The sequence below is a fragment of the Vipera berus genome (assembly GCF_964194415.1).
Source record: "Vipera berus genome assembly, chromosome: 2".
In the NCBI taxonomy this organism is placed as follows: Eukaryota; Metazoa; Chordata; class Lepidosauria; order Squamata; family Viperidae; genus Vipera; species Vipera berus.
The window spans coordinates 239,011,687-239,034,516 of record NC_138203.1 but is presented as its reverse complement, the minus strand read 5'-3'; the positions used below and the strand labels follow the sequence as shown (position 1 = coordinate 239,034,516).

The following is a 22,830-nucleotide window of genomic DNA, read 5'->3' as shown; positions in this document are numbered from 1 at the left end:
TCTCTTCACCCTCTTTCCCATAAAGATTAGTAACAACTTGGTCCTTTGATTCAAACTGGGAAAACAGGTATGTGGGAGTAGGTTAGATAGTACTATGGACATCTATTTCCTTTTTTAAGTGAGGAAATATGGCCATCAGTCTACTCCACTATTAACAGCTATAGCCCTTGTTAAAACTGTTGTGTAGTGGGTTTCTTGGAAACAGGAGGCAAGACGAGAGGGTTCAAACAGGAAAATTGCTCTATTGTAGTAACAGGAACAGAACTGAGAACAGAGGCTTCTACACAGCTACTTATATGGTTGGCCACTAGGCAGTGGCCAATAGGTTTGAAGGAACCTATTCCCGCCCCAGAGCCAACCAATGATCGTCCCGGAGACTACATGTCTGGGCAGCCAGCAACCATTACACAGACACCCTAATTAAGCAATCTCAAGCAGCATTCAAAGACACGTGAAAACAGTTTAAGTAAAAGGCCCAATACATTACAAAATGCAAATGCAGCCTACCAATCATTTAGTGCCAATTCATACATCCATACACACACAGAAGCAGAATATCTGGCTCAACTATGAGAGAAATTTAGGAGTCCTAGTGGACAATCATCTACTGAGCCAGCAATGTGCTGTAGCTGCCAAAAAAGCCAATGGCTGCATCAACAGAGGAATAGTATCAAGAACACGTAAAGTATCAGTACTGCTATATAATGCCTTGGTAACCATGCTTGGAATACTGCATCCAGTTATGCTTACGACCACGATACAAAAAAGATGTTGAGACTCTGGAAAGAATGCAGAGAAGTACAACAAATATGATTAGGGAGATGAAAAAATATGATGAATGGTTACAGGAACTGGGTACATCTAGTCTAATGAAGAGAAGGTAGGTCTAGGAGTGACATGATAGCAGTCTTCCAATGTTTGAGAAGAGGGAGACAACCTATTGTCCAAAGCATCTGAGGGCAAGACAAGAAATAACAGATGGAAACTTATTGAACAGAGATCCAACTTAGAATTAAGGAGAAATTTCCTGACAGTGAGAACAATTAATCAGTGGAACAGCTTGCCTTCATAAGTTCAGAAGTTGTGGGTGCTCCAACACTGGACATTTTTACAAAGAGATTGGACAGCCATTTATTCAGAATGGGGCAGAGGTCTGGACTAGAAGACCTCCAAGGTCCCTTCCAACTCAGTTATTCTGTTATTCTTTTACTCTACTAGAATACTTGGAAATGTCAAATATAGCTACATAGTTAGATATTATATTTTGGCTAAGGCAGTGCATATTTTGAAGAGCTGTTTGAGCATTACTAAGAGGAAGTCAATAAAGGAGAATTGGTCTAGTCTTTGAATATTTGAACTTGCTATCCCCAATGCTGGTCATCAAGTGAGAACGTGTTTGATCATGATGAGAAAAGCAGAGGGATATCTTCACATCTGAATCCTCTTTCCTTTCTTTTCCCCTGGGAGCTTGAGGATTTATCCTTGAGGACAAGCCCAAGGACTACTCTCTGAATGGAAGACTTCTTTCAAACAGGCTCTCACTAAGGGATTAATGAGGTATTTCATTCAGACTTTTCATCTGTCTTCACTCTGAAACTTGCTGCCCAGTGGGGATGGGGTGGGGTGGGGGAGGGAGGGAGCGATAGGATGGTTTTCTCCTAAAGGAGCTGAGAACTATGTTGCTCATCCCACAAACATCTGTGCTATCTACTGTGACAAATTTGTTGTTTTCTTCTTTGGTATTTCACAGCAAATTTTTATCATGGTGTTTTCCCAGTGAAAAGAAGCAGACACAAGAGTTATTCCTAGAACATGATATCAAACCCTTAGGCATTTTGCTTAATTAAGATCCAATGGGCAAAGTGTGGAACAAATGAAGGCTCAAAAGTTGTGAAGCTGTGTGGAGGGTTAGCTACTGACAATGAAAGCTGATTAAAAGACAGCCAGTTTGACTCTTCACCTGTCATCTTCTGGTTTATCTTTAATGCACATCATGAGGGGGAATAAGATTGTTTCCATCCATCAACTTCTGCAATACCTGAGAAGGAGCCTCCATCGATGAAATAACCTGCCTTTATAGATAGGCTCAGACTGTATGATGAGAAAACCTACTCTTTTACAATTTGTTCACAGTCTTTCTCAGAATTATTCTGAGTATGCATGGGGAACAGAGAGTCTAAAGTGTAATCTCATCTTCTTCATTACAGTTCTTTGGATGTCAAAGCAGGCAAATCAGGTTGGAAACCTGGACTGTTATCATCAAGAGTTGGGAAAACAAGCAGCAGCACTGAAATTTTCTTCCACAAAATGAAGAAAGCAGCATTTCTGAAACTGGCTGATAATTATACCCTGAGGAAATCTAGTGATAAACTCTTGTTCTTTTAGGGAATCCTGCAGAAGACAAGTTGTCCTGTGGTGTTCCCGTGAGGAGCAGCCAACTAGAGCACAGGTGGATGATCTCCCAACCTTTCCTTATCAAGAGAGTTCTGAAGAACCATTCTGCTCGCTGGCTCTTTGGTTTTTGACACAGTTGCCAGCTTTGCTTCCACAGAGATTTCTTTAATTCACCAGGCCTCCACTAGAAGTCCCTAACTAACAGACTTCACAATAAACATGAAAATAAGTATCAACTCTCCAGAAACACAAATCTGCATTCAGTAACAGCAGAAACTTCATAGACTTAACAGGACTGGATAAGTAGCTGTATTCCAGAGAAGAAAACCAACTTTGTGTGTGTGTGTGCGTGCGTGTGTGTGTGTGTGTATGTACAGTATGTACAATAAATGTTTTTCAGGCAGTAAAATGTTTTTGCTAGTCCTCAAACTAGTTGGGCAATGGGGCTCTAGTGAAATCACCTAACGATGAGGAAATCAAGAAGCACAAAACACTAATTAAAAACTTCTATTGATGGTAGACAGGTATTTAAAGCAATTTTACAGACACAACACTGGCAACACATGGTATGTTTTCTCAGTATTTTTTAGAATACGTACCAAAAGAGAGATCATGCATCCTGCTCCATTTTCTAAAAGTAATCAACATTCATACCAACATATGCAAACATTGCAAGAAAGAACCATCAGGTGTTTTTAGCCTCATGAAGATATTTTCTTAGCATCACCCAGATGACTCATAACATAACTAAACACTACTAGTGACTTCTTTATGCATATGGTATATGCGTGGTTTCAGGAGAATAAAAGCAAAGTGACAGGGATCCACAAATGTCATTAGTCTTGGTAAATCAGACAAAAAGTTGCCAGAGTTTGTCAAGAAAGGCATAGCTGCCATATTCCTAGCATCTTCAAAGTTTAATGTGATTGGGGCAATGAGTCTCTGCCTTTTGTTATGTGACTAATGTAAAATTAAAAAAAAATCTCTATGAATGATTGGGATTGACAATAAAAGTTTCAGCATGCTGATGTCAGCCATGCAAGGTACACCAGACGGGAAACAGAGCCAGATAAGTTAAATCTACTTTACTGTAACATTACACTAACAGACTCTTAAAAGTCTTTAAGGATATCAGTAAAACCAATTTGGTCTAGTGTTAAGGTGCTGGCCTAGGAACCAGGAGATCGTGAGTTGTAGTTCGACCGTAGGCATGAAAAAGCAAGTTGGGTGACTTTGAGCCAGGCACTTTCTCAGCCAAATCCAGCTCACAGGGTTGTTGTGGGAAAATAGGAGGAGGAGGAAGGAGTATTAAGTATGGTCACCATCTTGAGTTGTTTATAAACAATAAAGATGGAATGAAAATAAATATGTTTTCCCCCACATCCCCTAGCCAGAAACTAGGGAGGTCTCTCTTGAGCCTCAGGCTCTCTGCACATTCCCAGGGCAGGTGCCTTTTATCTACCCTTGGCTGCATCTCTTTGCCCAGTCTCCCAAGGTCATACCCATTTTCACATCTACTAGTAACTTATCCCAGTGACATAGGAATGAATTCTGTCACCCTGTGTAAGCACATTCACCTTATGTTACTATCAGAGGGAAACAAGCATATCTCCTTATGCAATACAGTTAATTTGCAAATGTGTACGTGATGCAAGGGCATCATCTCATATGAATGATCCTTAGAATGTAGCTCAGAGTGACCAAAGACATTCAAAGTTATGTATCCTTCTTTGGGAGGTGGGCAGTGCAAATGGACATCCATAGAAGAAACAAAATACTGCCAGAGACTCATGACTATAAATCTAGCTGCACTTAAGTTTTTTGTTTTTTGTTTATCTTTCAGGTAGCCTCCTAACCCTTCTTTGTTCTTTCTTTTTTGACAAGATTTTGGCAAAACCAGAAAAAAAAAACGTTACATGTGATGAAGTTTTTGATTGTTACAAATGAGGCATGATAACAGTATATGATGTATTTGCAACAGAAGGGCAGGATTGATCCTTAAAAAAGATAACTTAATCAAAAATTAAACAGAGAATCTGAAATTTCACACCTGAAATTTAATTTCAAATGTATCTATCTCTTTAAATATGCTTTATATCTTTTCGCATTTAATCTGTTCTGCTATTTACAGGAGAGAATTATGATATCTCATAAACTGGCCTATGATAAAAGATTCAAAAGACAAGAACATCACTGAATAGACAGGTAACCAATGCTGTCAAATACAACATCCAATATAGCCTGTAATTTCCAAAGAGGCTTATTTGATGAGAATAATTTGGTGAGCTGCTGATGTAGAGGTGAATTTAAAACACAGACTTGTGGGGGAGGGAAAAAGTTGCCTTCTCCTATATTGGGCAGTCGGTGGCCAGATCATATCAAAGAGCCATGAAGAAAACTGAGATACAGTTTCATTCATGCAGTCTTTAGTAAAGTTTCCACAGCTTATAATAGTTTTACCTCTAAGCTGTTCCCCTCCAGGTGACTATCTAATAATACTTCTTTCTGATTAGGAAGCATTGGCAGCATGACCGGGCATTAGAACAAGGACGCAAACTCTTTCAACTACCATAAGTCTTGAAATTTAATCTGGTGCAACAATGACTTTACAAAGCTTCCTTTTTAGCAAAACCTCTGAGAATGGGAGAAAGAGCCACAAGGGAAGTCCTTTGGTGTCACACACCACGGCTGGGCAATACCAGTAGGTTATATAGATCCTTGATCCATGTGCTTTCACAAAAGGTTACAAATAGGTGAAGGCAGGGGAGGGAGGGCAGCAGTATGAAGCCTGAGCCAGCACTAGTATTCAAGAAAGGCAAACACAAAAGAGCAAAAACAGAGGAAGTGTTGTGAACTGGAGGTCACCTGAGCAACATCAGAGGCCTGGCAATCCCAGTGTGAAAAGCATATGTAACCTGAGTTTAAAGGCAACCTTGATCAAGTCTATCAAAGCAGCAGGAGAAATCCCAGAAGTCAGCCAGTAACTCGATTCAAGAAATCTTGGAGGGAAAGCAGGTGTAGTAGGAAAAAAAAGAGATCCTGCCTTTGCAATTGAAATGCTTTCTTCTAATAAGGAGGCAGACTTTAGCCCTCTCTCCCCACGATAGTGTCAACATTACATATGAAATGAACATTAATACCTTAAAGGAAATGCAGGTGGCAAATATAAGAAACAAGGATGAAAAAGTACTGCACATCTTTTCAGACCAATGCAATCCAGGATTCTTTGAATGCCAGCTGTCATCTGGTCTTATTTAAAAGCCCTGGGCACTCTGGACACCCTTTTCTCTTCCCACAGGACTTCTGGTGTGATCCATTCTGCATGATAAAAAGCTGATCTGCAGCAGTTTTCACACCACAGCCACAACTATAATAATTTCAGGATATAATTTCAACCCACTAACCTGAACATTAAGCCTCCAGAATGGAAATTCGCACTTTAATTAAGGGAGACCTTTGCACTGGAAATATTTTGCCTCCAAGTTTTGAAATCTGAAACTGGGGTTAAAGTATTACGATCGCATGAGATGCAAAGCCCTACCATGGTAAAATTAGCCAATCATTCTTGGCTAAGGAAATCAATGGTGGAGCATGTAGTAGATTCAGATTGCTTGCAAGTCTTCAATATGGATAGACCAATCTATCGATGCTGATGTCTTCAGCAACCCATATTCACAACAATGTCAAGTTCAAATTTGTTTTTTTCAATATATTTTTAAAAATACATATACGTATTAAAATACATATGCAGCTTGGTGGACATTTCTATAAGCATGCATTTTGCTTTGCAATTTTGCATCATTTTCTAAAACATCTCTTATGTAATACACTTTTCTACATTATTTTCACAAATACATGTACATTTATCCTGATTTCAATGGTAAAGGCATTAAACAGATAAATCTGAAGGATATTTCATTCTGTGCTAATACACCTTTATTCTTGGCAAACTACACTGCAAATTCATAGAGCTGAAAAATCTCTGAACATTAGTTCACGGATTAGTAAAAAGTGTAAAATGTGTTTGCATTCAGCTGCTAACTAAATGAATATCTCTATTTCTAAGGGACAGAAACCTTCCAAAATAAAGGCGTGAATGGGCACCTTTAAAGAAAGGAATAAAGACTTTTTCCTTTTGATATCTGCCAACATATTCTGTGGGTTCCTTGGCACTCTTTGAGCGTGGTTGTTTTCTTGCAGACATTACCAAACTAGGTAACATCATCCGTGCTAACTAGTGTGATAATGATAAATATATGCAAGAAAACAATCAAGCTCAGAGAGCACCAAGGGAACTCACAGTTCAACCCTGAGCTATAAATATTCTCTTCTATCAGTACACTTCTACCACTAGCATTGGTGATGTTACCTAGTTTGGTATTGAAACATCTGCAAGAAAATAACCATGCTCAGAGAGCACCAAGGAGCCCACAGTGCAACCGTGAGCTATAAATATTTTATTGATAAATATGTTCCTTGTGCATTTCTCAGTATTACATTTAGCAAAACAAAGCCACTTACGTTTGCAAATGTCTGGAGAAGTTATAGGTTTGGCTCTATCTCGGTAAAAACCAGGCTTACACCTTTGACAACGGAAACCTTCAGTGTTGTGCTTGCAGTTATCGCAGATCCCCCCACTCTTCTTCCCAGATGCCAGCCAAACCTTCTGGTCAAAATGACAGCTATCTGCACGATGGTGACAGCGACACTCTGTAGCAGGCAGATGGGAAATTGAGAGAGGGCGGATAAAGAGAAAAAGAAGACAAAGCACAAGTTGAGGTTCAGAGAAAGAAAAGCATGGATCTTACTTATAGTTGAAGAAAAGCGAGTCTGCATGTGCCTGCACGTGTCTGTCTGTCTGTCTATCATCCCTCTGTCTGGGGGAAAAAAATATACCTTGAGTAAAGAAATGTAGGATTGATTTCGGTACCAGTTCTAAGAGTAGCTAAGGTTGCTCTAAAAATAACAATAATTGAATAATGTAACATTTTACGTTCTTAATTATTATGATGATCTGTGAATGAGTTGGCTGCCTTGTTGCTTTTTTTTAAAGCTATTAAACAAATACGAAAGATAGAGAATTCTTCCTCCCTTACTTCTTATAAAATCATTGGGATATAAATAACATTTGTATATTGCTGTGCTTGACCTCAATAACCATTGTCCAATCTTAGGCTATTCCTCTTCTGACTAGTTTCAACGTGATTTTTTTTGGAATACTGACCACCTGCTTGTAAAAAAGCGAATGCCAGCAAAACAAGGAAGAAGCAGAGATGGAATGTACCATCCCCCTAAGACAAAAGGATTCTGACAGTTGGAAATTTTATAAAGAAAAATCATTTACCCAAATACAAAGAACTTCACTACAATACAGCTGAAGTTTTGTTTTATCCAGTGTATTCTTACCAAAGATTATTCCAGCTTGATATCCACACCATATTCTGCGTAATAACAATAAACAACAGCAAACAAAGTGTTGCCATTTTTTTACACTTAATTCAATGAAAATAAATGTTTTCTTCCCTTGAATGCTAAGAACTGGTAAATTTTAAAAATCCTACTGCATATTGTCACCTGCTTTATTAGAAAAACAGTAAAAAAGACAAGTCTCTTTAAAACTAGAACTTTGTTTTATTTTATAATATATTTAAATTTGCAATATAGCAAGTAGGCCAAATATATTTTATATTTGTATTCATGAATATATGATTCTGTATGTTCTACAAAATACACAGATGGAAACATATTTACTAGTGGATGTAGGATTTATATAACAGAAGCCGAGGGACTAAAACCCATTCTGCTTTTAAATGCTAATATTTCTGCTTTGTCAATAATTCTATTTTGATGACTAGCTGAATTTTGCTGGGATACAGAACATGGCTGATGTCTTTTTACGCAAAGAGCAAAAGAAAGGAAGACTTAAAAGCATTTTCATACGTTTTCTTAGACCATTCCCCATCTGCTGCTAAAACATCATAAATCCAGATTTAGACACCAGGGCTTTGCTCATAGGTTGGAAAGATTCATTATTGTGTTGCTCCCTCCTTCCCTCTCTCCCCGAGACCCACATACTTTTGCATTCATTTGCTGCCCCAGTTTTTCCATCGCCCGGCTCCCATGGCTGGTCATTGTATAATGGCGCACACTTCTCACAATGGTGTCCTGCAGTGTTATGTCTGCAAATGCACTTCCCATGGATCTATCAAAGGGGGAAAAAAATCATTTTAAAAAGTAATACTTGTAAACAGTAGCTGCAAGCACGAAAAGGACTGGAGTGATCTGAACAAAAGCTGCAGGCAGGCAAGAACTTTAAAACAGAGGGTCTATAGGGCTTGGGCATATGTTCACTGCATTCCAAAGAATTGTTCACTTGAATTCTTTGCTTTGACATGCCTCACAAGGAGAAGCAAGGAGGAGACCTGCTTTCTCTTTCCTGTCTCCCCAGAACCTCTTCCCATTCTCCCTTTCAGCAGTTCTAAAGATTTATGGGAAGGGTTTGCTTTGACAGCAACCCAATTAGTTGCATCGGGAAAGACTTAAATATTAAAATGATGTGCTCTAAGAATTTTGGGCTTGTAGCTCCTTCTGAGCAACATCAAATATCAGAAGCAGGACAGATTTTCTGATGAAAACTGGCAGAGAGATGTTAGATCATCCTTACTTTAATTGGTGCAGACTGTAAAATAGGTCCTTAAGGTTCCACAGCTACCCAAAATTGCTGGAGGATTAACTTCAATTTCAAAGCCTAGTTCACGTTTGCTTTGCTTTTCTGAATCTCTACAGGGTACATGATGCAGAGCATCTCTAGGTATTCTCTCTAGGAACCCGGTCATGCAAAGTTTTATACTGATTTGAATGAAAGAAGAATTACTTTTTTAGGGATGGGATTAGAAAACAATGCAATATTGTGGCTTCAGCCTTTAGCATTTCAGACTCCTTGTTTAACTCACATATAGATAAGTGCAGGACTGTAAGAAACATTTGACTGGATAGAGCAAGGACAGCTAAACTCTTGTCTTCAAGACTGACCCATGAACATTTTCTGCCTGCGGGAAAGGATGGAGACTTCTTTCCATCTGACATACTGCCTTTTTCCTCCACTGAGTTGAAGTTCTCTACACTTACCCTTGAGTTGGCAGAAAAGTATGCCAGCATGAAAAGTTGCTGTTCCCCACTGCCAAACTCTTTCCTGCCTCTACTGCTTTTCTTCCCAGTTACTGCCAATTATCTAACTTCCCTCTGAAGTAAAAGCCTAACAGATGTTATCCACTTTAAGCCTGTCTTAATACTGGTATGGGGACTGTAGCCAAGAAATTAAAAGACGCTTGCTCCTGGGGAGGAAAGCCATGGCAAATCTAGACAGCACACTAAAAAGCAGAGACATCACCCTGTCAACAAAAGTGCGTATAGTCAAGGCTATGGTCTTCCCAGTTGCAATGTATGGCAGTGAAAGCTGGACCATAAGAAAGGCTGAGCGCCAAAGAATTGAGGCCTTTGAACTATGGTGCTGGAGAAGACTCCTGCGAGTCCCTTGGACTGCAAGGCGATCAAACCGGTCAGTCCTAGAGGAGATCAACCCTGACTGCTCTTTAGAAGGCCAGATCCTGAAGCTAAAACTCAAATCCTTTGGCCACCTAATGAGAAGGAAGGACTCACTGGAGAAGAGCCTAATGCTGGGAAAGACTGAGGGCAAGAGAAGAAGGGGATGACAGAGAATGAGGTGGCTGGATGGAGTCACTGAAGCAGTAGGTGTGAGCTTAAATGGACTCCAGCAGATGGTAGAGGACAGGAAGGCCTGGAGGAACGTTGTCCATAGGGTCGCGATGGGTCGGATACGACTTCGCAGCTAACAACAACAACAAATACTGGTACAGCTGAAGATAAGTGAAATCTGTCACATTTATGGACTGGGGCAAGATGGCTCATGGGGACACAGCAGAAAAAGCTCCTGGCACATTTATGCTTCAATTAGATCTATGTGAGTGGAAGCCCATAAAGATGACTGACATTTCACTTCAGCACTTACACTTCATCATACCTCAGGTCAGTATCAGAAGAAGGGAAAAGCTAGAGGAAAGGATTGTGAAGTTGGATGTGCTGCTGCCATTCCAGATTGCTAGCTCTCTTTTCCCAAGGAAAGGTCAGCCCTAATACTAACCCATTCAATTCAAACATTAGCGTAAATAAGAGAAGGCTAAGGGGAAACAGCCTTCCAAAACCTGTAAGGTTCTCACAAGGAAGAGACTATGGCTTTATTTTCTATTGTGACCCAGCTTTGTGCCACTATTTGAATTTCACTTCATCCTTCCTTCTTATTTGTTTACTCCATTTATCCCCTTTCATCCTCTTGCTGGGTAATTACTGCTGACAATAATATTGGCTGTGACTTCCTGGCTGTCATCAGTATATTTGGGGAACAAGTCTCTCCCCCCCCCATCATTCCTGCTCACCCTGTTCAAATGAGGGCTTTGGAATTGTTCCTGAACTGGACAACAGTCACTCATTTATCAAAATTATTTCTCTTTGGGGTGCATGTTCACTTTGTAGTGATGCCAAATCCAATTTGGCCTTGGAGAGATTTGCATGTAATCAGCAAAACTTTTAGCCCTAGGAAGGGAAAACTCTTCATTCTGGGTTTGTTGCAAAATGCATCTCTGAAAAATACATATTCAGGGTGTATGGAGGAAAGTATTTCATATGCTGCTTTTTTATAATTTATTTATTTATTATTATTGGGACTTATATGCCGCCCTATCTCCCGAAGGACTCAGGGCGGCTAACAACAATAAAATACAATGATACAAACTTAAAAAGAATTAAATTAACAGCCCCAATAGAATAAATTAAAATTGAAATTAAAAATTAAAAAACATATTTAAAATTCCTGTCGTCAGTCTAGGTCAGCCTGATGGAAAAGAAGTGTTTTAAGGCCGCGGCGAAAGGACCGGAGATCCAGGGCCATCCGGAGCTCAAGGGGAAGTTGGTTCCATAGGGCTGGCGCTCCCACAGAGAAGGCCCTCCCCCTGGGGGTCGCCAGCCGACATTGTCTAGCCAACGGCACCCTGAGGAGGCCCTCTCTGTGTGAGCGTACTGGGCGATGGGAGATCGTTCCCGGCAGCAGACAGTCCTGCAAATATCCTGGGCCTAAGCCATGTAGGGCTTTAAAGGTAAGTACCAGCACCTTAAATATCACCCGGAGGACAACTGGTAACCAATGCAGCTCACGCAGGAGGGGTGTAATATGGGAGTATCGGGATGCTCCCATCACTACCTGCGCGGCCGCATTCTGCACCAGCTGGAGCCTCCAGGTGGTCTTCAAGGGCAGTCCCATGTAGAGAGCATTGCAGTAATCTATACGGGAGGTAACGAGTGCGTGAGTGACCGTACGTAGGGCGAACCTGGGCAAATGCCCCCCTGGCCACGACTCCAATATGATCTTCAAAACTGAGTCATGAATCCAGGAGGACGCCTAAAATGCATGCCCTATCAACGGGAGGTAACACCTCTCCTCCCATAACCAAAGATGGAATCTCTTGGACTAAACGAGATGCCGGTACGTAAAGCCACTCAGTCTTGGCCGGGTTGAGCCGAAGCCTGTTCTTCCCCATCCAAATCCGTACCGCTTCCAGGCAATGGGACATCACGTCGAGGGCATCACTGGGTTGGTTCGGGGTGGAGATGAAAAGCTGGGTATCATCAGCATATTGATGATACCTCACCCCGAAACCACGGATGATCTCATCCAGCGGCTTCATATAGATGTTGAACAGGAGGGGCGAGAGTACCGACCCCTGAGGCACCCCACAACTAAGGGGCCTAGGGGTTGACCTCTGCCCCCCTGCCAATACCGTCTGTGAACGGCCCGAGAGGTAGGAGGAGAACCACCGTAAAATGGTGCCTCCCACTCCCAACCCCTCAAGACGTCACAGAAAGATACCATGGTCGATGGTATCAAAAGCCGCTGAGAGATCTAATAGGACCAGGACAGAGGAATAACCCCTGCCAGAGATCATCCACCAGCGCGACCAATGCCGTCTCCGTGCTGTACCCGGGCCTGAAACCCGATTGGTACGGATCCATTTAATTGTATAGGAATGCATAGGAATGCATATTCAGGATTCAAAGATTAACTAAAAATATGTAAGCATTCAGGGAATGGTGGGACTGGGAGCAGAATAGAAATTTCTTCTGTTTTATGTCTTTCTGTCCTTAACACAATACATACAAACTAAAGCCTCCTTTACTGGAATTTCTTCAAGGATCTTTGAAACAAGATTATAACTTTCCTTTTATTGTGAGATTTGGGGAGAAGAGACAATTTCTACGCCAGCTACCTTCTTTCAGACTCAGATCTTGACATCACCTACACAACTCAACATCCTTGGACCATTTTTTTTCTTCTCCTTCTCTCTCTCTCTCTCTACCTCCTTATATAACTTATATAACTCTAAATTTTGATTATAATTAACAATTAAATGATCATTGTCATTTATGTTCATTGTCAATTCCAGGTATAACATTATTATTTCAGCATATACTTCTGCGTTGTATCACCACAATTAAATGTTTTAAAATATTGAACAGCAAAGAAACTAAGACATATCTTTTTCTGGCATTATTTTCAGAAAGGACAACAAGCAATTTATGTACTTAAGTAAAAACAAGGGATGAATTAAACCTAAGGCTTCTCCCTTTATATCTAAATACTCTACTAGATTGCTGTGCAGCAATATAGCTTTGTATTTACTTAACATTTAAGGATTTCTTGCTGTTCTCACTGCCTTTAAATGTGGGCTGGCACTTCACTTCTTCTCTGCTATTTCTACTTTTCTTCTTCTTTCTCCTATCTTTCATGTAAATTGGTCAGCTACCTTTATCCCAGTCCCTTTCCCTCCTATAATATTGTTACTAAATTGTACCTACATCTGGTCTATGACTGTAACAAAGGATTTAATTTGATTTGAAACTAATGAGGTCAGCAACCTGAATTCTCACAGTGACAAATGACCCCCTCCAAAGGGTTTTTGCAATGTATGGCAGTGAAAGCTGGACCATAAAAAAGGCTGAGCGCCAAAGAATTGAGGCCTTTGAACTCTGGTGCTGGAGAAGACTCCTGCGAGTCCCTTGGACTGCAAGGCGATCAAACCGGTCAGTCCTAGAGATGAACCCTGACTGCTCTTTAGAAAGCCAGATCCTGAAGCTGAAACTCAAATACTTTGGCCACCTAATGAGAAGGAAGGACTCACTGGAGAAGAGCCTAATGCTGGGAAAGATTGAGGGCAAGAGAAGAAGGGGACGACAGAGAATGAGGTGGCTGGATGGAGTCACTGAAGCAGTAGGTGTGAGCTTAAACGGACTCCAGAAGATGGTAGAGGACAGGAAGGCCTGGAGGAACGTTGTCCATAGGGTCGCGATGGGTCAGACATGACTTCACGACTAACAACAACAACAACAAAGGTTTTTTTCCCCGCAGATCCTAGAGCCCTCTCAGACCACAAATGTCAAAAAGCCAGTGGCCTGTTTTCTAAAATTTTGAATCAGGAAGCACGTGTCCCCAGAAACATTGATTTATAAGCACAATACTGTCTTCTACTTGAAAGTTTCACAATCACAAGGAGTTAAACAGTATAATCATCAAATGCTATATACAGTACACTTACAACACTTAGCTTTCTATCCTTGCAAATCTTTATATCCTTGCTCTGTTTCTACCATGTGCATTCACTATTTTTTGTTATCTCAACTTCTCTGTTTTCAGGATTTTTTATCTCTCCTCTCCTTTTAACTAATTCAGTCCTCCTTCACGTTTGTTCTGCAATTCAGTCCATCCCCCTAAGCTTTGCACTGGCTCGCCACAGGGCTGCATGCTTAGCCCCTACCTGTACTCTTTGTACACATATGACTGTGTATCATCCGACCCACCTACTGCGATAATTAAGTTCGCAGATGATACTACCGTGGTGGGTCTTATTACAGGTGGGGATGAGACAGCATACAGGGCAGAAGTACAAAAACTATCCCTGTGGTGTTGTAACAACAACTTGCACCTGAACATCAGCAAGACGAAAGAGATGTGCTAGACTTCCGGAGGAAAAAGGAGGAACCTGCCCCACTTTACATCGGGGAGGACTGTGTGGAGAGAGTTTCCTCCTTTCAATTTCTGGGAGTCTACCTCTGCGAACATCTTACCTGGAAAGTTAATACAATCCAGGTGGCCAGAAAGGCCCAACAGAGGCTTCACTTTCTCAGGGTCTTGCGGAAGAACAGGATAGAACAACAGTTTATGACCCTCTTTTACCAGTCTACTATAGAGAGCGTCCTCTCGTATGGTATTGTGGTTTGGTATGCTGATCTGACAGCTGCGGATAGGAAGGCATTACAGAGGGTGGTGAGCACAGCACAAGACATTGTGGGCTGTCCCCTGACACCACTGGATGACATCGCCAGGGCTCGCTGCCTTGGAAGAGTGAGGAAAATCCTCAGGGATGACTCACACCCTGGACGGTATCTCTTTACTCTCCTACCATCGGGTAGGAGATATAGGAGTATAGCCAGCCGTACCAACAGGCTGAAGAACAGCTTTTATCCGTGGGCTGTTAGGCTTTTGAACGGGAAATAATTTTATATATTTTATATATTATATTTATATTTTATTGGATTTCTATACCGCCCTTCTCCCTAGGGACTCAGGGCGGTTCACAGGGCATGTATAAATAGGTATACAAAAATTAAAAGAAAATTAAACCATGCCCAATTAAAATACAGCAAAAGTAAGATAATAAAGCCAATTAAAAAAACCCATATTCCCCTTCAGGCCAGACCAGCTAACTCGAACAAGTGGGTCTTCAACCCGCGACGGAAGGATCGGAGGTCCGATGCCATCCGGAGCTCAACCGGCAGTTGGTTCCATAGTGCCGGGGCACCCACAGAGAAGGCCCTCCCCCTGGGGGCCACCAGTCGACATTCCCTGACTGGAGGCACCCTGAGGAGGCCCTCTCTGTGGGCACGCACAGGGCGGAGGGGAGTTGACGCCGGCAGCAGGTGGTCCTCGAGGTATCCCGGACCCATGCCATGTAAGGACTTAAAGATCATAACCAAGACCTTGAACCTCACCCGGAAGACAACTGGTAACCAATGCAGCTCGCGGAGCAAAGGTGTAACATGGGAGTACCGGGAAACTCCCAAGACAACTCTCGCGGCCGCATTCTGTACCAGTTGGAGCCTCCGAGTGGTCTTCAAGGGAAGCCCCATGTAGAGAGCATTACAATAGTCTAGGCGAGAGGTCACGAGCGCATGAGTGACCGTACACAGGGCATCCCGGTCCAGATAGGGCCGCAACTGGCGCACCAGGTGAACCTGGGCGAAAGCCCCCCTAGTCACGGCTACTATATGGTCTTCGAGGGTAAGTCGTGAGTCTAGGAGGACTCCCAAGTTGCGAGCCCTATCCACGGGGGGTAAGAGCTCACCCCCCATAGAAAGCGATGGAACATTTTGAATGTCCCGGGATGCCGGAATGTACAGCCACTCAGTCTTGTCAGGGTTGAGTTGAAGTCTGTTCCTCCCCATCCAGACCCGTACCGCCTCCAGGCAACGGGACATCACAGCGAGGGCATCACTGGGGTGGTTTGGGGTCGAAATGAAAAGTTGGGTATCATCAGCATATTGATGATACCCAACTCCAAAACCACGAATGATCTCACCCAGCGGTTTCATGTAGATGTTGAACAGGAGAGGCGAGAGAACCGACCCCTGAGGAACTCCACAAACGAGAGACCTAGGGGCCGATCTCTGCCCCCCTGCCAACACCGACTGCGAGCGTCCCAGGAGATAGGAGGAGAACCACTGAAGAACTGTGCCTCCCACTCCCAATCCCCTGAGACGCCGCAGCAAGATACCATGGTCGATGGTATCGAAAGCCGCCGAGAGGTCTAATAGGACTAGGACAGAGGAATATCCCCTATCCCGAGCCCTCCAGAGATCATTCACCAGAGCGACCAATGCCGTCTCCGTGCTGTACCCGGGCCTGAAACCCGATTGGTAGGGGTCCAAATAATCCGCTTCATCCAGGACCAGAGGGAGCTGATGCGCCACCACACTCTCAACAACCTTCGCAAGAAAGCGAAGGTTGGAGACTGGACGAAAGTTGTTCAATACAGCTGGGTCCAGGGCAGGCTTCTTGAGGAGAGGTCTCACCACCGCCTCCTTCAAGACGGTGGGGAAATAACCCTCACTCAAAGAAGCAGATATAACCGCCTGGAGCCAGCCTCGTGTCCTCTCCCTAGCTGCATAAACCAGCCAGGAAGGGCACGGATCCAATAAACATGTGGTGGAGCTCAGCCTCCCCATAATCCTGTCCACTTCATCAGGGGTCACAGAATCAAACTCCTCCCAGATAACATTGACAAGACCGCCCGTGTCCTGATCGCCAGACTCTGCCCAGCTGGAGTCCAAACCGGTCCGAATCCGAGCGATTGTTTCCGACAGATGTTGACTAAATTCCTCGGCACGACCCTGCAAGGGATCCTCCCTCACCTCCTGATTAAGAAGTGAGCGAGTCACCCTAAACAGGGCGGCCGGGCGATTATCTGCGGACGCGATGAGGGTGGAGAAGTAATTACACCTCGCCACCCTCATAGCTGCGAGATAAGACCTAATATGGGTTCTTAACCGCAACCGGTCGGATTCAGATCGGCTAGACCTCCAGCAGCTCTCTAGGCCCCGTTTCCGATGCTTCATCTCCCGGAGCGCAGAGAACCATGGAGCTCGCTGGGATCTGCACCGGGTCAGGGGCCGCAAGGGTACAACCCGGTCAAGTGCCTCAGTGGCTGCCCTTTCCCAGGCTTCCACTAAGGCATCCGCCGAGTTGTGAGCAATGGAGGCAGGTGGGGACCCCAGCGCTGCTTGGAATCTATCAGGATCCATTAAGCGTCTGGGGCGGTACCATCTAATTGGCTCCGTACCCCCACGGCGGGGGGTGGCAAAACGGAAGACCAGCCGCAGGAGGTGATGATCGGTCCATGACAGGGGCATAATAAATGGAGAGCCCCCACCAAGATCATCCAACCACCGTCCAGATAAAAAATCAGGTCAAGGGTGTGGCCTCCCTCATGAGTTGGTTCAGAAATTACTTGCGTCAGGTCCATGGCCGTCATGGAAGCCATGAACTCCTGAGCTAGCTCAGATGACCCTCCCAGGGATGGTAGATTGAAGTCTCCCAAAACTATAAGTTTGGGAAACTCAACCACCAACCCCGCGAGGATATCGAGCAGCTCGGGCAGGGCTGCCGCTGCGCGACTAGGCGAAATGTACACCAGCAGCAAGCCCAACTGCGCCTCAGAACCAAATCTCACAAAGAGAGACTCACACCCGACTATCTGAGGAACGGTGGTCTTTATGCATAATTGACTTGCGAGGCTGGTGTGTTGTGCAGTTAGTTCACATGGTGTAATAAGATGGAGGGTTTGTGTCACTGTAAGTTGGGGGGTGGGGGCACGAAGGGAGGCTCAGTCAATCTCAATGTATACATGGTTGTACTTTGACAATAAAGGTTCATTCTTTTTTTCTTTAACCAGTTCCTCATTCATTCTTTTAAACTTCAATGTTCTTTTGTTCTACAGATCAGTCACTTTTGTATTGGAAGCATATTCATTCAACTTATATTCATTCATGGCCCTTTTACAACAGGCACTTAAGTGGACAGTTGCTATCTTATTCAATTTGTATTTTTCCGATTCTCACATTCATTCCACACAACAGACTACCACATATAAGCACTGCTGATACATTTGTACATGCACACTTTAAACAGCTAGGGGACATCACACATCCTTGTTTTATTCCCTGCTCAGTGTTGAAACAATCATTAACAGTGTTTATTCTTTTGCATATGTTTTATCTTCATCACTTACCACTCTTAATTCAACAACTAACCTTCAATTTTATATTTACACAAATCTCCCTGCATCTTTTTCAGATCAGGAAGTGGGCAGCCATGGAAGCATGCACCAACCTCCATAAAAAATTTAAATCCAGATCAAAAGAAGTTCTAGAGAAAGCTTAAGTCACCATCCTTGGAATGAGGTTTAAAGCAACTCAAGGTTTTCATGGATAAGAACTGTTATTGTAATAATTTATATTGATGAAACTATGATGGCCTGATAATTAAAAGTGCTTGGATATGAGATTATTGAGATATGTTAGGAAGTTTCTCTGTACATTGCCAAAGTTATTCTGATGCAAAAGTGTCCACAGGATCTGATGCTTTTGTTAAAAACATAAAAAGTAATGTTGGAATCTTATAATGCGAGCTCTCAAAATGCATATGTGACAATGCAGTGTTGCTTGTTTCATTTCTGCATACGTACCCATTTGACCTTACCACGTTTGCCTCTTTTTATCCCCTTCAAATGGCACCTGACTTCTGTGAACCTAAATTGTACAACTTCCTGAGATTGCTTCAACAGAGAAGAAGCTAATCCATGTCTTTTTCTGGCATTATTTTCAGAGAGGACAACAGGCAATTTATTTACATCTTCCTTGAACAAAAACAGGGGATGAATTAATTCCAAATCCCCCCCTTGTATCTTTTCATCACAGGTACTACATCAATCTAGAACAGGGGTAGGCAACCTCAGCTCTTTTATGACTCATGGACTTCAACTCCCAGAATTCTTAAGTCAGCATAGCAATAAAACAATACAAGTCTACGTTTGTGGGTTGATTTCTCTAGCTTTCAATAATACATAAACACACACACACACACACACAGACAGACAAATATACCCCAGCAGTTATGAAACATAATAATGTATGTGTGACTTAGTTTTTTTTCTCTTGAAGCACATACATTCTATATAATATATGTCTATTTCTCTATTCTTCAGCCTGCCTTTTTCCAAAAATCCTGACTGGCAGGTTCTCAGTGTCCCGGATGTTTTGTCATGAGGTTTTTGTGCTTGGGGGAGATGTGATGCAGGGACTTCCTGTTGCTTCCTACAAAGATCTCTGCATCTATCAGGTTCCTTTTGCAAGGGCCGGGACACTTCCAATAATAGGCCAAAGTGCTGAAATAGCTTTCTATTTTGTGTGGTCCAGGAGCAAATAATTTTCCCCATTGCATTGCCTTTTCTATATTTGAAACAATGCCTTAAGGATTCTAGCATTATAGCTTCCAAAAATATGAAGTATCGCAATCCAAATAGGATACAGCTGTTACCGTAGCTTTGATCTGCAGCTGGATTACTGATTTATGACCATTTGTAGCTCAACATACCATATTATAAATTCATCTCTATCACAGGACTGATCTATTAATTGTTGCAAATCTAACCTCAATGATCGTTTGGGATTTATTCACATCTTATATTAAGGTGGAGGGACACGGTGGCTCAGTGGGTTAGGACGCTGAGCTTGTCGATCAGAAGGTCGACAGTTTGGCGGGTCAAATCCCGAGTGCCGCGTAACAGAGTGAGCGCCTGTTACTCGTCCCAGCTTCTGCCAACCTAGCAGTTCGAAAGCACGTAAAAAATGCAAGTAGAAAAATAGGGACCACTATGGTGGGAAGGTAACAGTGTTCTGTGCGCCTTTGGCGTTTAGTCATGCAGGCCACATGACCACGGAGACGTCCTCGGACAAGCGCTGGCTCTTCTGCTTTGAAACGGAGATGAGCACCAGCCCCTAGAGTCAGAAACGACTAGCACGCATGTGTGGGGGAACCTTTACCTTTACTTATATTAAGGTAAGCAACTGAGGGTCTCAGGTTATTTTGAATTTCAGCTCCCAATGACCCAACAGCAAAAGGCTGAGGGAGTTAAAGTCCAAAGCAACTGAGGAGCACTCAGATGGGATGCCTGCTTTGGTAATTAGGAACACCACCAGGTGTTACCTGTTATGTAATGGGCTTTTGGAATATCACCACGTGCATTGCTGGAGAACTAACGGTTCTCCAGCAACCCAGACAGGACGTCTCCGGTCCTGCCATTGGTCAACTTTGGGCGGCAAGTATAGCTTCAATCCGATTGGTTAATACCATAGGGCCTAGCTATATATTGAAGCAGGGTGACTCCAATCTCTCAGTACAGTTTCTGCTTAAATAAAGTATGAGTTTGTCTGTACTCATCTGCGTGTTCTCGTTCCTGCTCATCAGAGCCCACGACATAATATTACCCCAAATCTAACATGAGATTAACAGGTTCCTATTAAGAACACTTTCCAGCTGCTGCTTCTCTCCCCACCCCACTCTGCTGTGGAATTCCAGATGCACTGCACATGTACAAAGTTAAACATAAATCTAACTTCCTGTGGGAGGAAAAACATTCTGCAAAGAAAGATGGGTTAGACGGGAAGAACAGAAAATAGAGAAGACCTGCTTTCTCTTCCCAACTAGCGCAATTGCAGCCTAATTTCTGCTGGCTGAAGTAGCTTTTCCCAACAACCAAAACTTCACTGGAACATTTTATACTGATTTTCTTTCAACACAAAGTCTTCTCCTCATGAACAAATTCTCCTCAGCAAAAACTGATCCGCATGGTTCCTCCAAGCTACAGCAAATAACTCTTTGATGTTTTTTGAAGGTTAAGTAGCTTGGTGACTAAGATCATTGTTCTGAAAATAAAATGGTAACAAATTGAATATTAATACTGCTCCTGCTGCTGTTACTGCTGCCACTACTAACCACAATATGCAGTCTTTTGTCTCCACTTAAAAATGTTCCCTTCAGCACACAGTTGGAAAGCAGAAGTGGTATAGTGCAAAAGTACTTAGGAAATGATAAATGCTATAGGAAAAAGCTATCATAAGGGGCAAACCAGATAACAGCAGTCTTTATCCTACAAAAGAGCCTTGGTGGAGCAGTGGGCTAATGCCTCCTTAAGTAACACCAGCTGCCTGCAATTAGTGCAGGTTCGAGTCCCACCAGGCTCAAGGTTGACTCAGCCTTCCATCCTTCCGAGGTAGGTAAAATGAGGACCCAGACTGTTGGGGGCAATAAGCTGACTTTGTAATAATGCCGCTTGGGGGGGGGGGTGCGAAAGCCCTAATAAGCAGGCATATACATAGAATGAAGGGGACGCGGTGGCTCAGTGGGTTAGGACGCTGAGCTTGTCGATCAGAAAGTCGACAGTTTGGCGGGTCGAATCCCGAGTGCCGCGTAACAGATTGAGTGCCTGTTACTCGTCCCAGCTCCTGCGAACCTAGCAGTTCGAAAGCACGTAAAAATGCAAGTAGAAAAATAGGGACCACTATGGTAGGAAGGTAACAGCGTTCTGTGCGCCTTTGGCGTCTAGTCATGCCAGCCACATGACCACGGAGACGTCCTCGGACAAGCGCTGGCTCTTCGGCTTTGAAACGGAGATGAGCACCGGCCCCTAGAGTTGGAAACGACTAGCACGCATGTGCGGGGGAACCTTTACCTTTACCTTTTTACATAGAATGAAGGCTAATGCTAAGCACATTGATTTGTGCTTTAGATTGTAAGCCGCCCTGAGTCTTCGGAGAAGGGCGGGATATAAATGGGATTAAAAAAAATATATCCAGATTTCTGTGCTGCTTTATAGACTCATGAGATTGCTTATGCTCCCACTGTTCCCATTCCCCATTTTTTGAGAGGGTTAAAAAGTTAAGATCCTGGCACCAGTTGGGCTCAGGAGCGCATGGGAAGTAGGATTGTTCTGGTCCTACTTCCCAAATGCAACCAGGGAGCCTTCTGTGTCTCCTGTGGGAGAGCCCGCTGAGCATAATTCGAAGTAAAGGAGATCACAGGACTTTGTCCTGAATGCTATAACAGCATGAAATGATTGGCAGAATTCAGACCAGGGCAAGACCCATGCACCAGATGGAGTTGATAAAATTGTCTTCCTGAAGACTGTTGATAAATTGTGCTCCTGGACAGGATAAAATAGAATCCAGGAGGAGGCACAAATCTGAAACCCGATCCCAAAACACCAGAAGAATTATTTCATCTGTCACAAGAAAGACCATTTCTCCCAGAGCATCACTGTTACAAACTAGCATTCTTGCAGACTGTTTAAATATTTTTTAAAAGGCATTAAACTTCTTGGCTTAATAAATGACGTTCTGCTTGGGAATCAACTGATGATGAGTACAGTGTATAACAGTAGTAAGAAATGAAATAGGATGATATGAAATATCTTTGTTTGACTTCCTTTTCTCATCTCTCTTTGATGTCAACAAAGCAAAGTGAAAAATAATGAGAAAACAGTAGTTTTGTAATAAGAATTGATTATATGAAATGTGATAGTGTTGTTTAGGACTTGGGATGTGAATCCCTTCCCTTTTTGTGCCTTTTCCTGGTTGCCAAGCTCTGTTAGGAAATTGTGCACTGAGAACCCAACCTAGCAAATGCATAGTACATGCTAAATTTTTACTTATTAGCTATAAGGGTTCAGATATTTATCCTATGGATATATTTTCCTA

General features: G+C 42.8%; 1 protein-coding gene across 1 annotated transcript in view; it reads right to left on the bottom strand.

The window, feature by feature from the left end:
• LOC308664577 (netrin-4-like) overlaps window positions 1–22,830 on the bottom strand; it is a 63,736-nt gene that overhangs the window by 9,770 nt on the left and 31,136 nt on the right. Inside the window, exons 4-5 of the mRNA XM_081321949.1 lie at window positions 8,470–8,596; window positions 6,916–7,104 (exon numbers count right to left, since the gene is read on the bottom strand). Of these exons, the coding sequence (XP_081178075.1) occupies window positions 6,916–7,104; window positions 8,470–8,596 (316 nt within the window). The remainder of the gene's footprint in view (window positions 1–6,915; window positions 7,105–8,469; window positions 8,597–22,830) is intronic.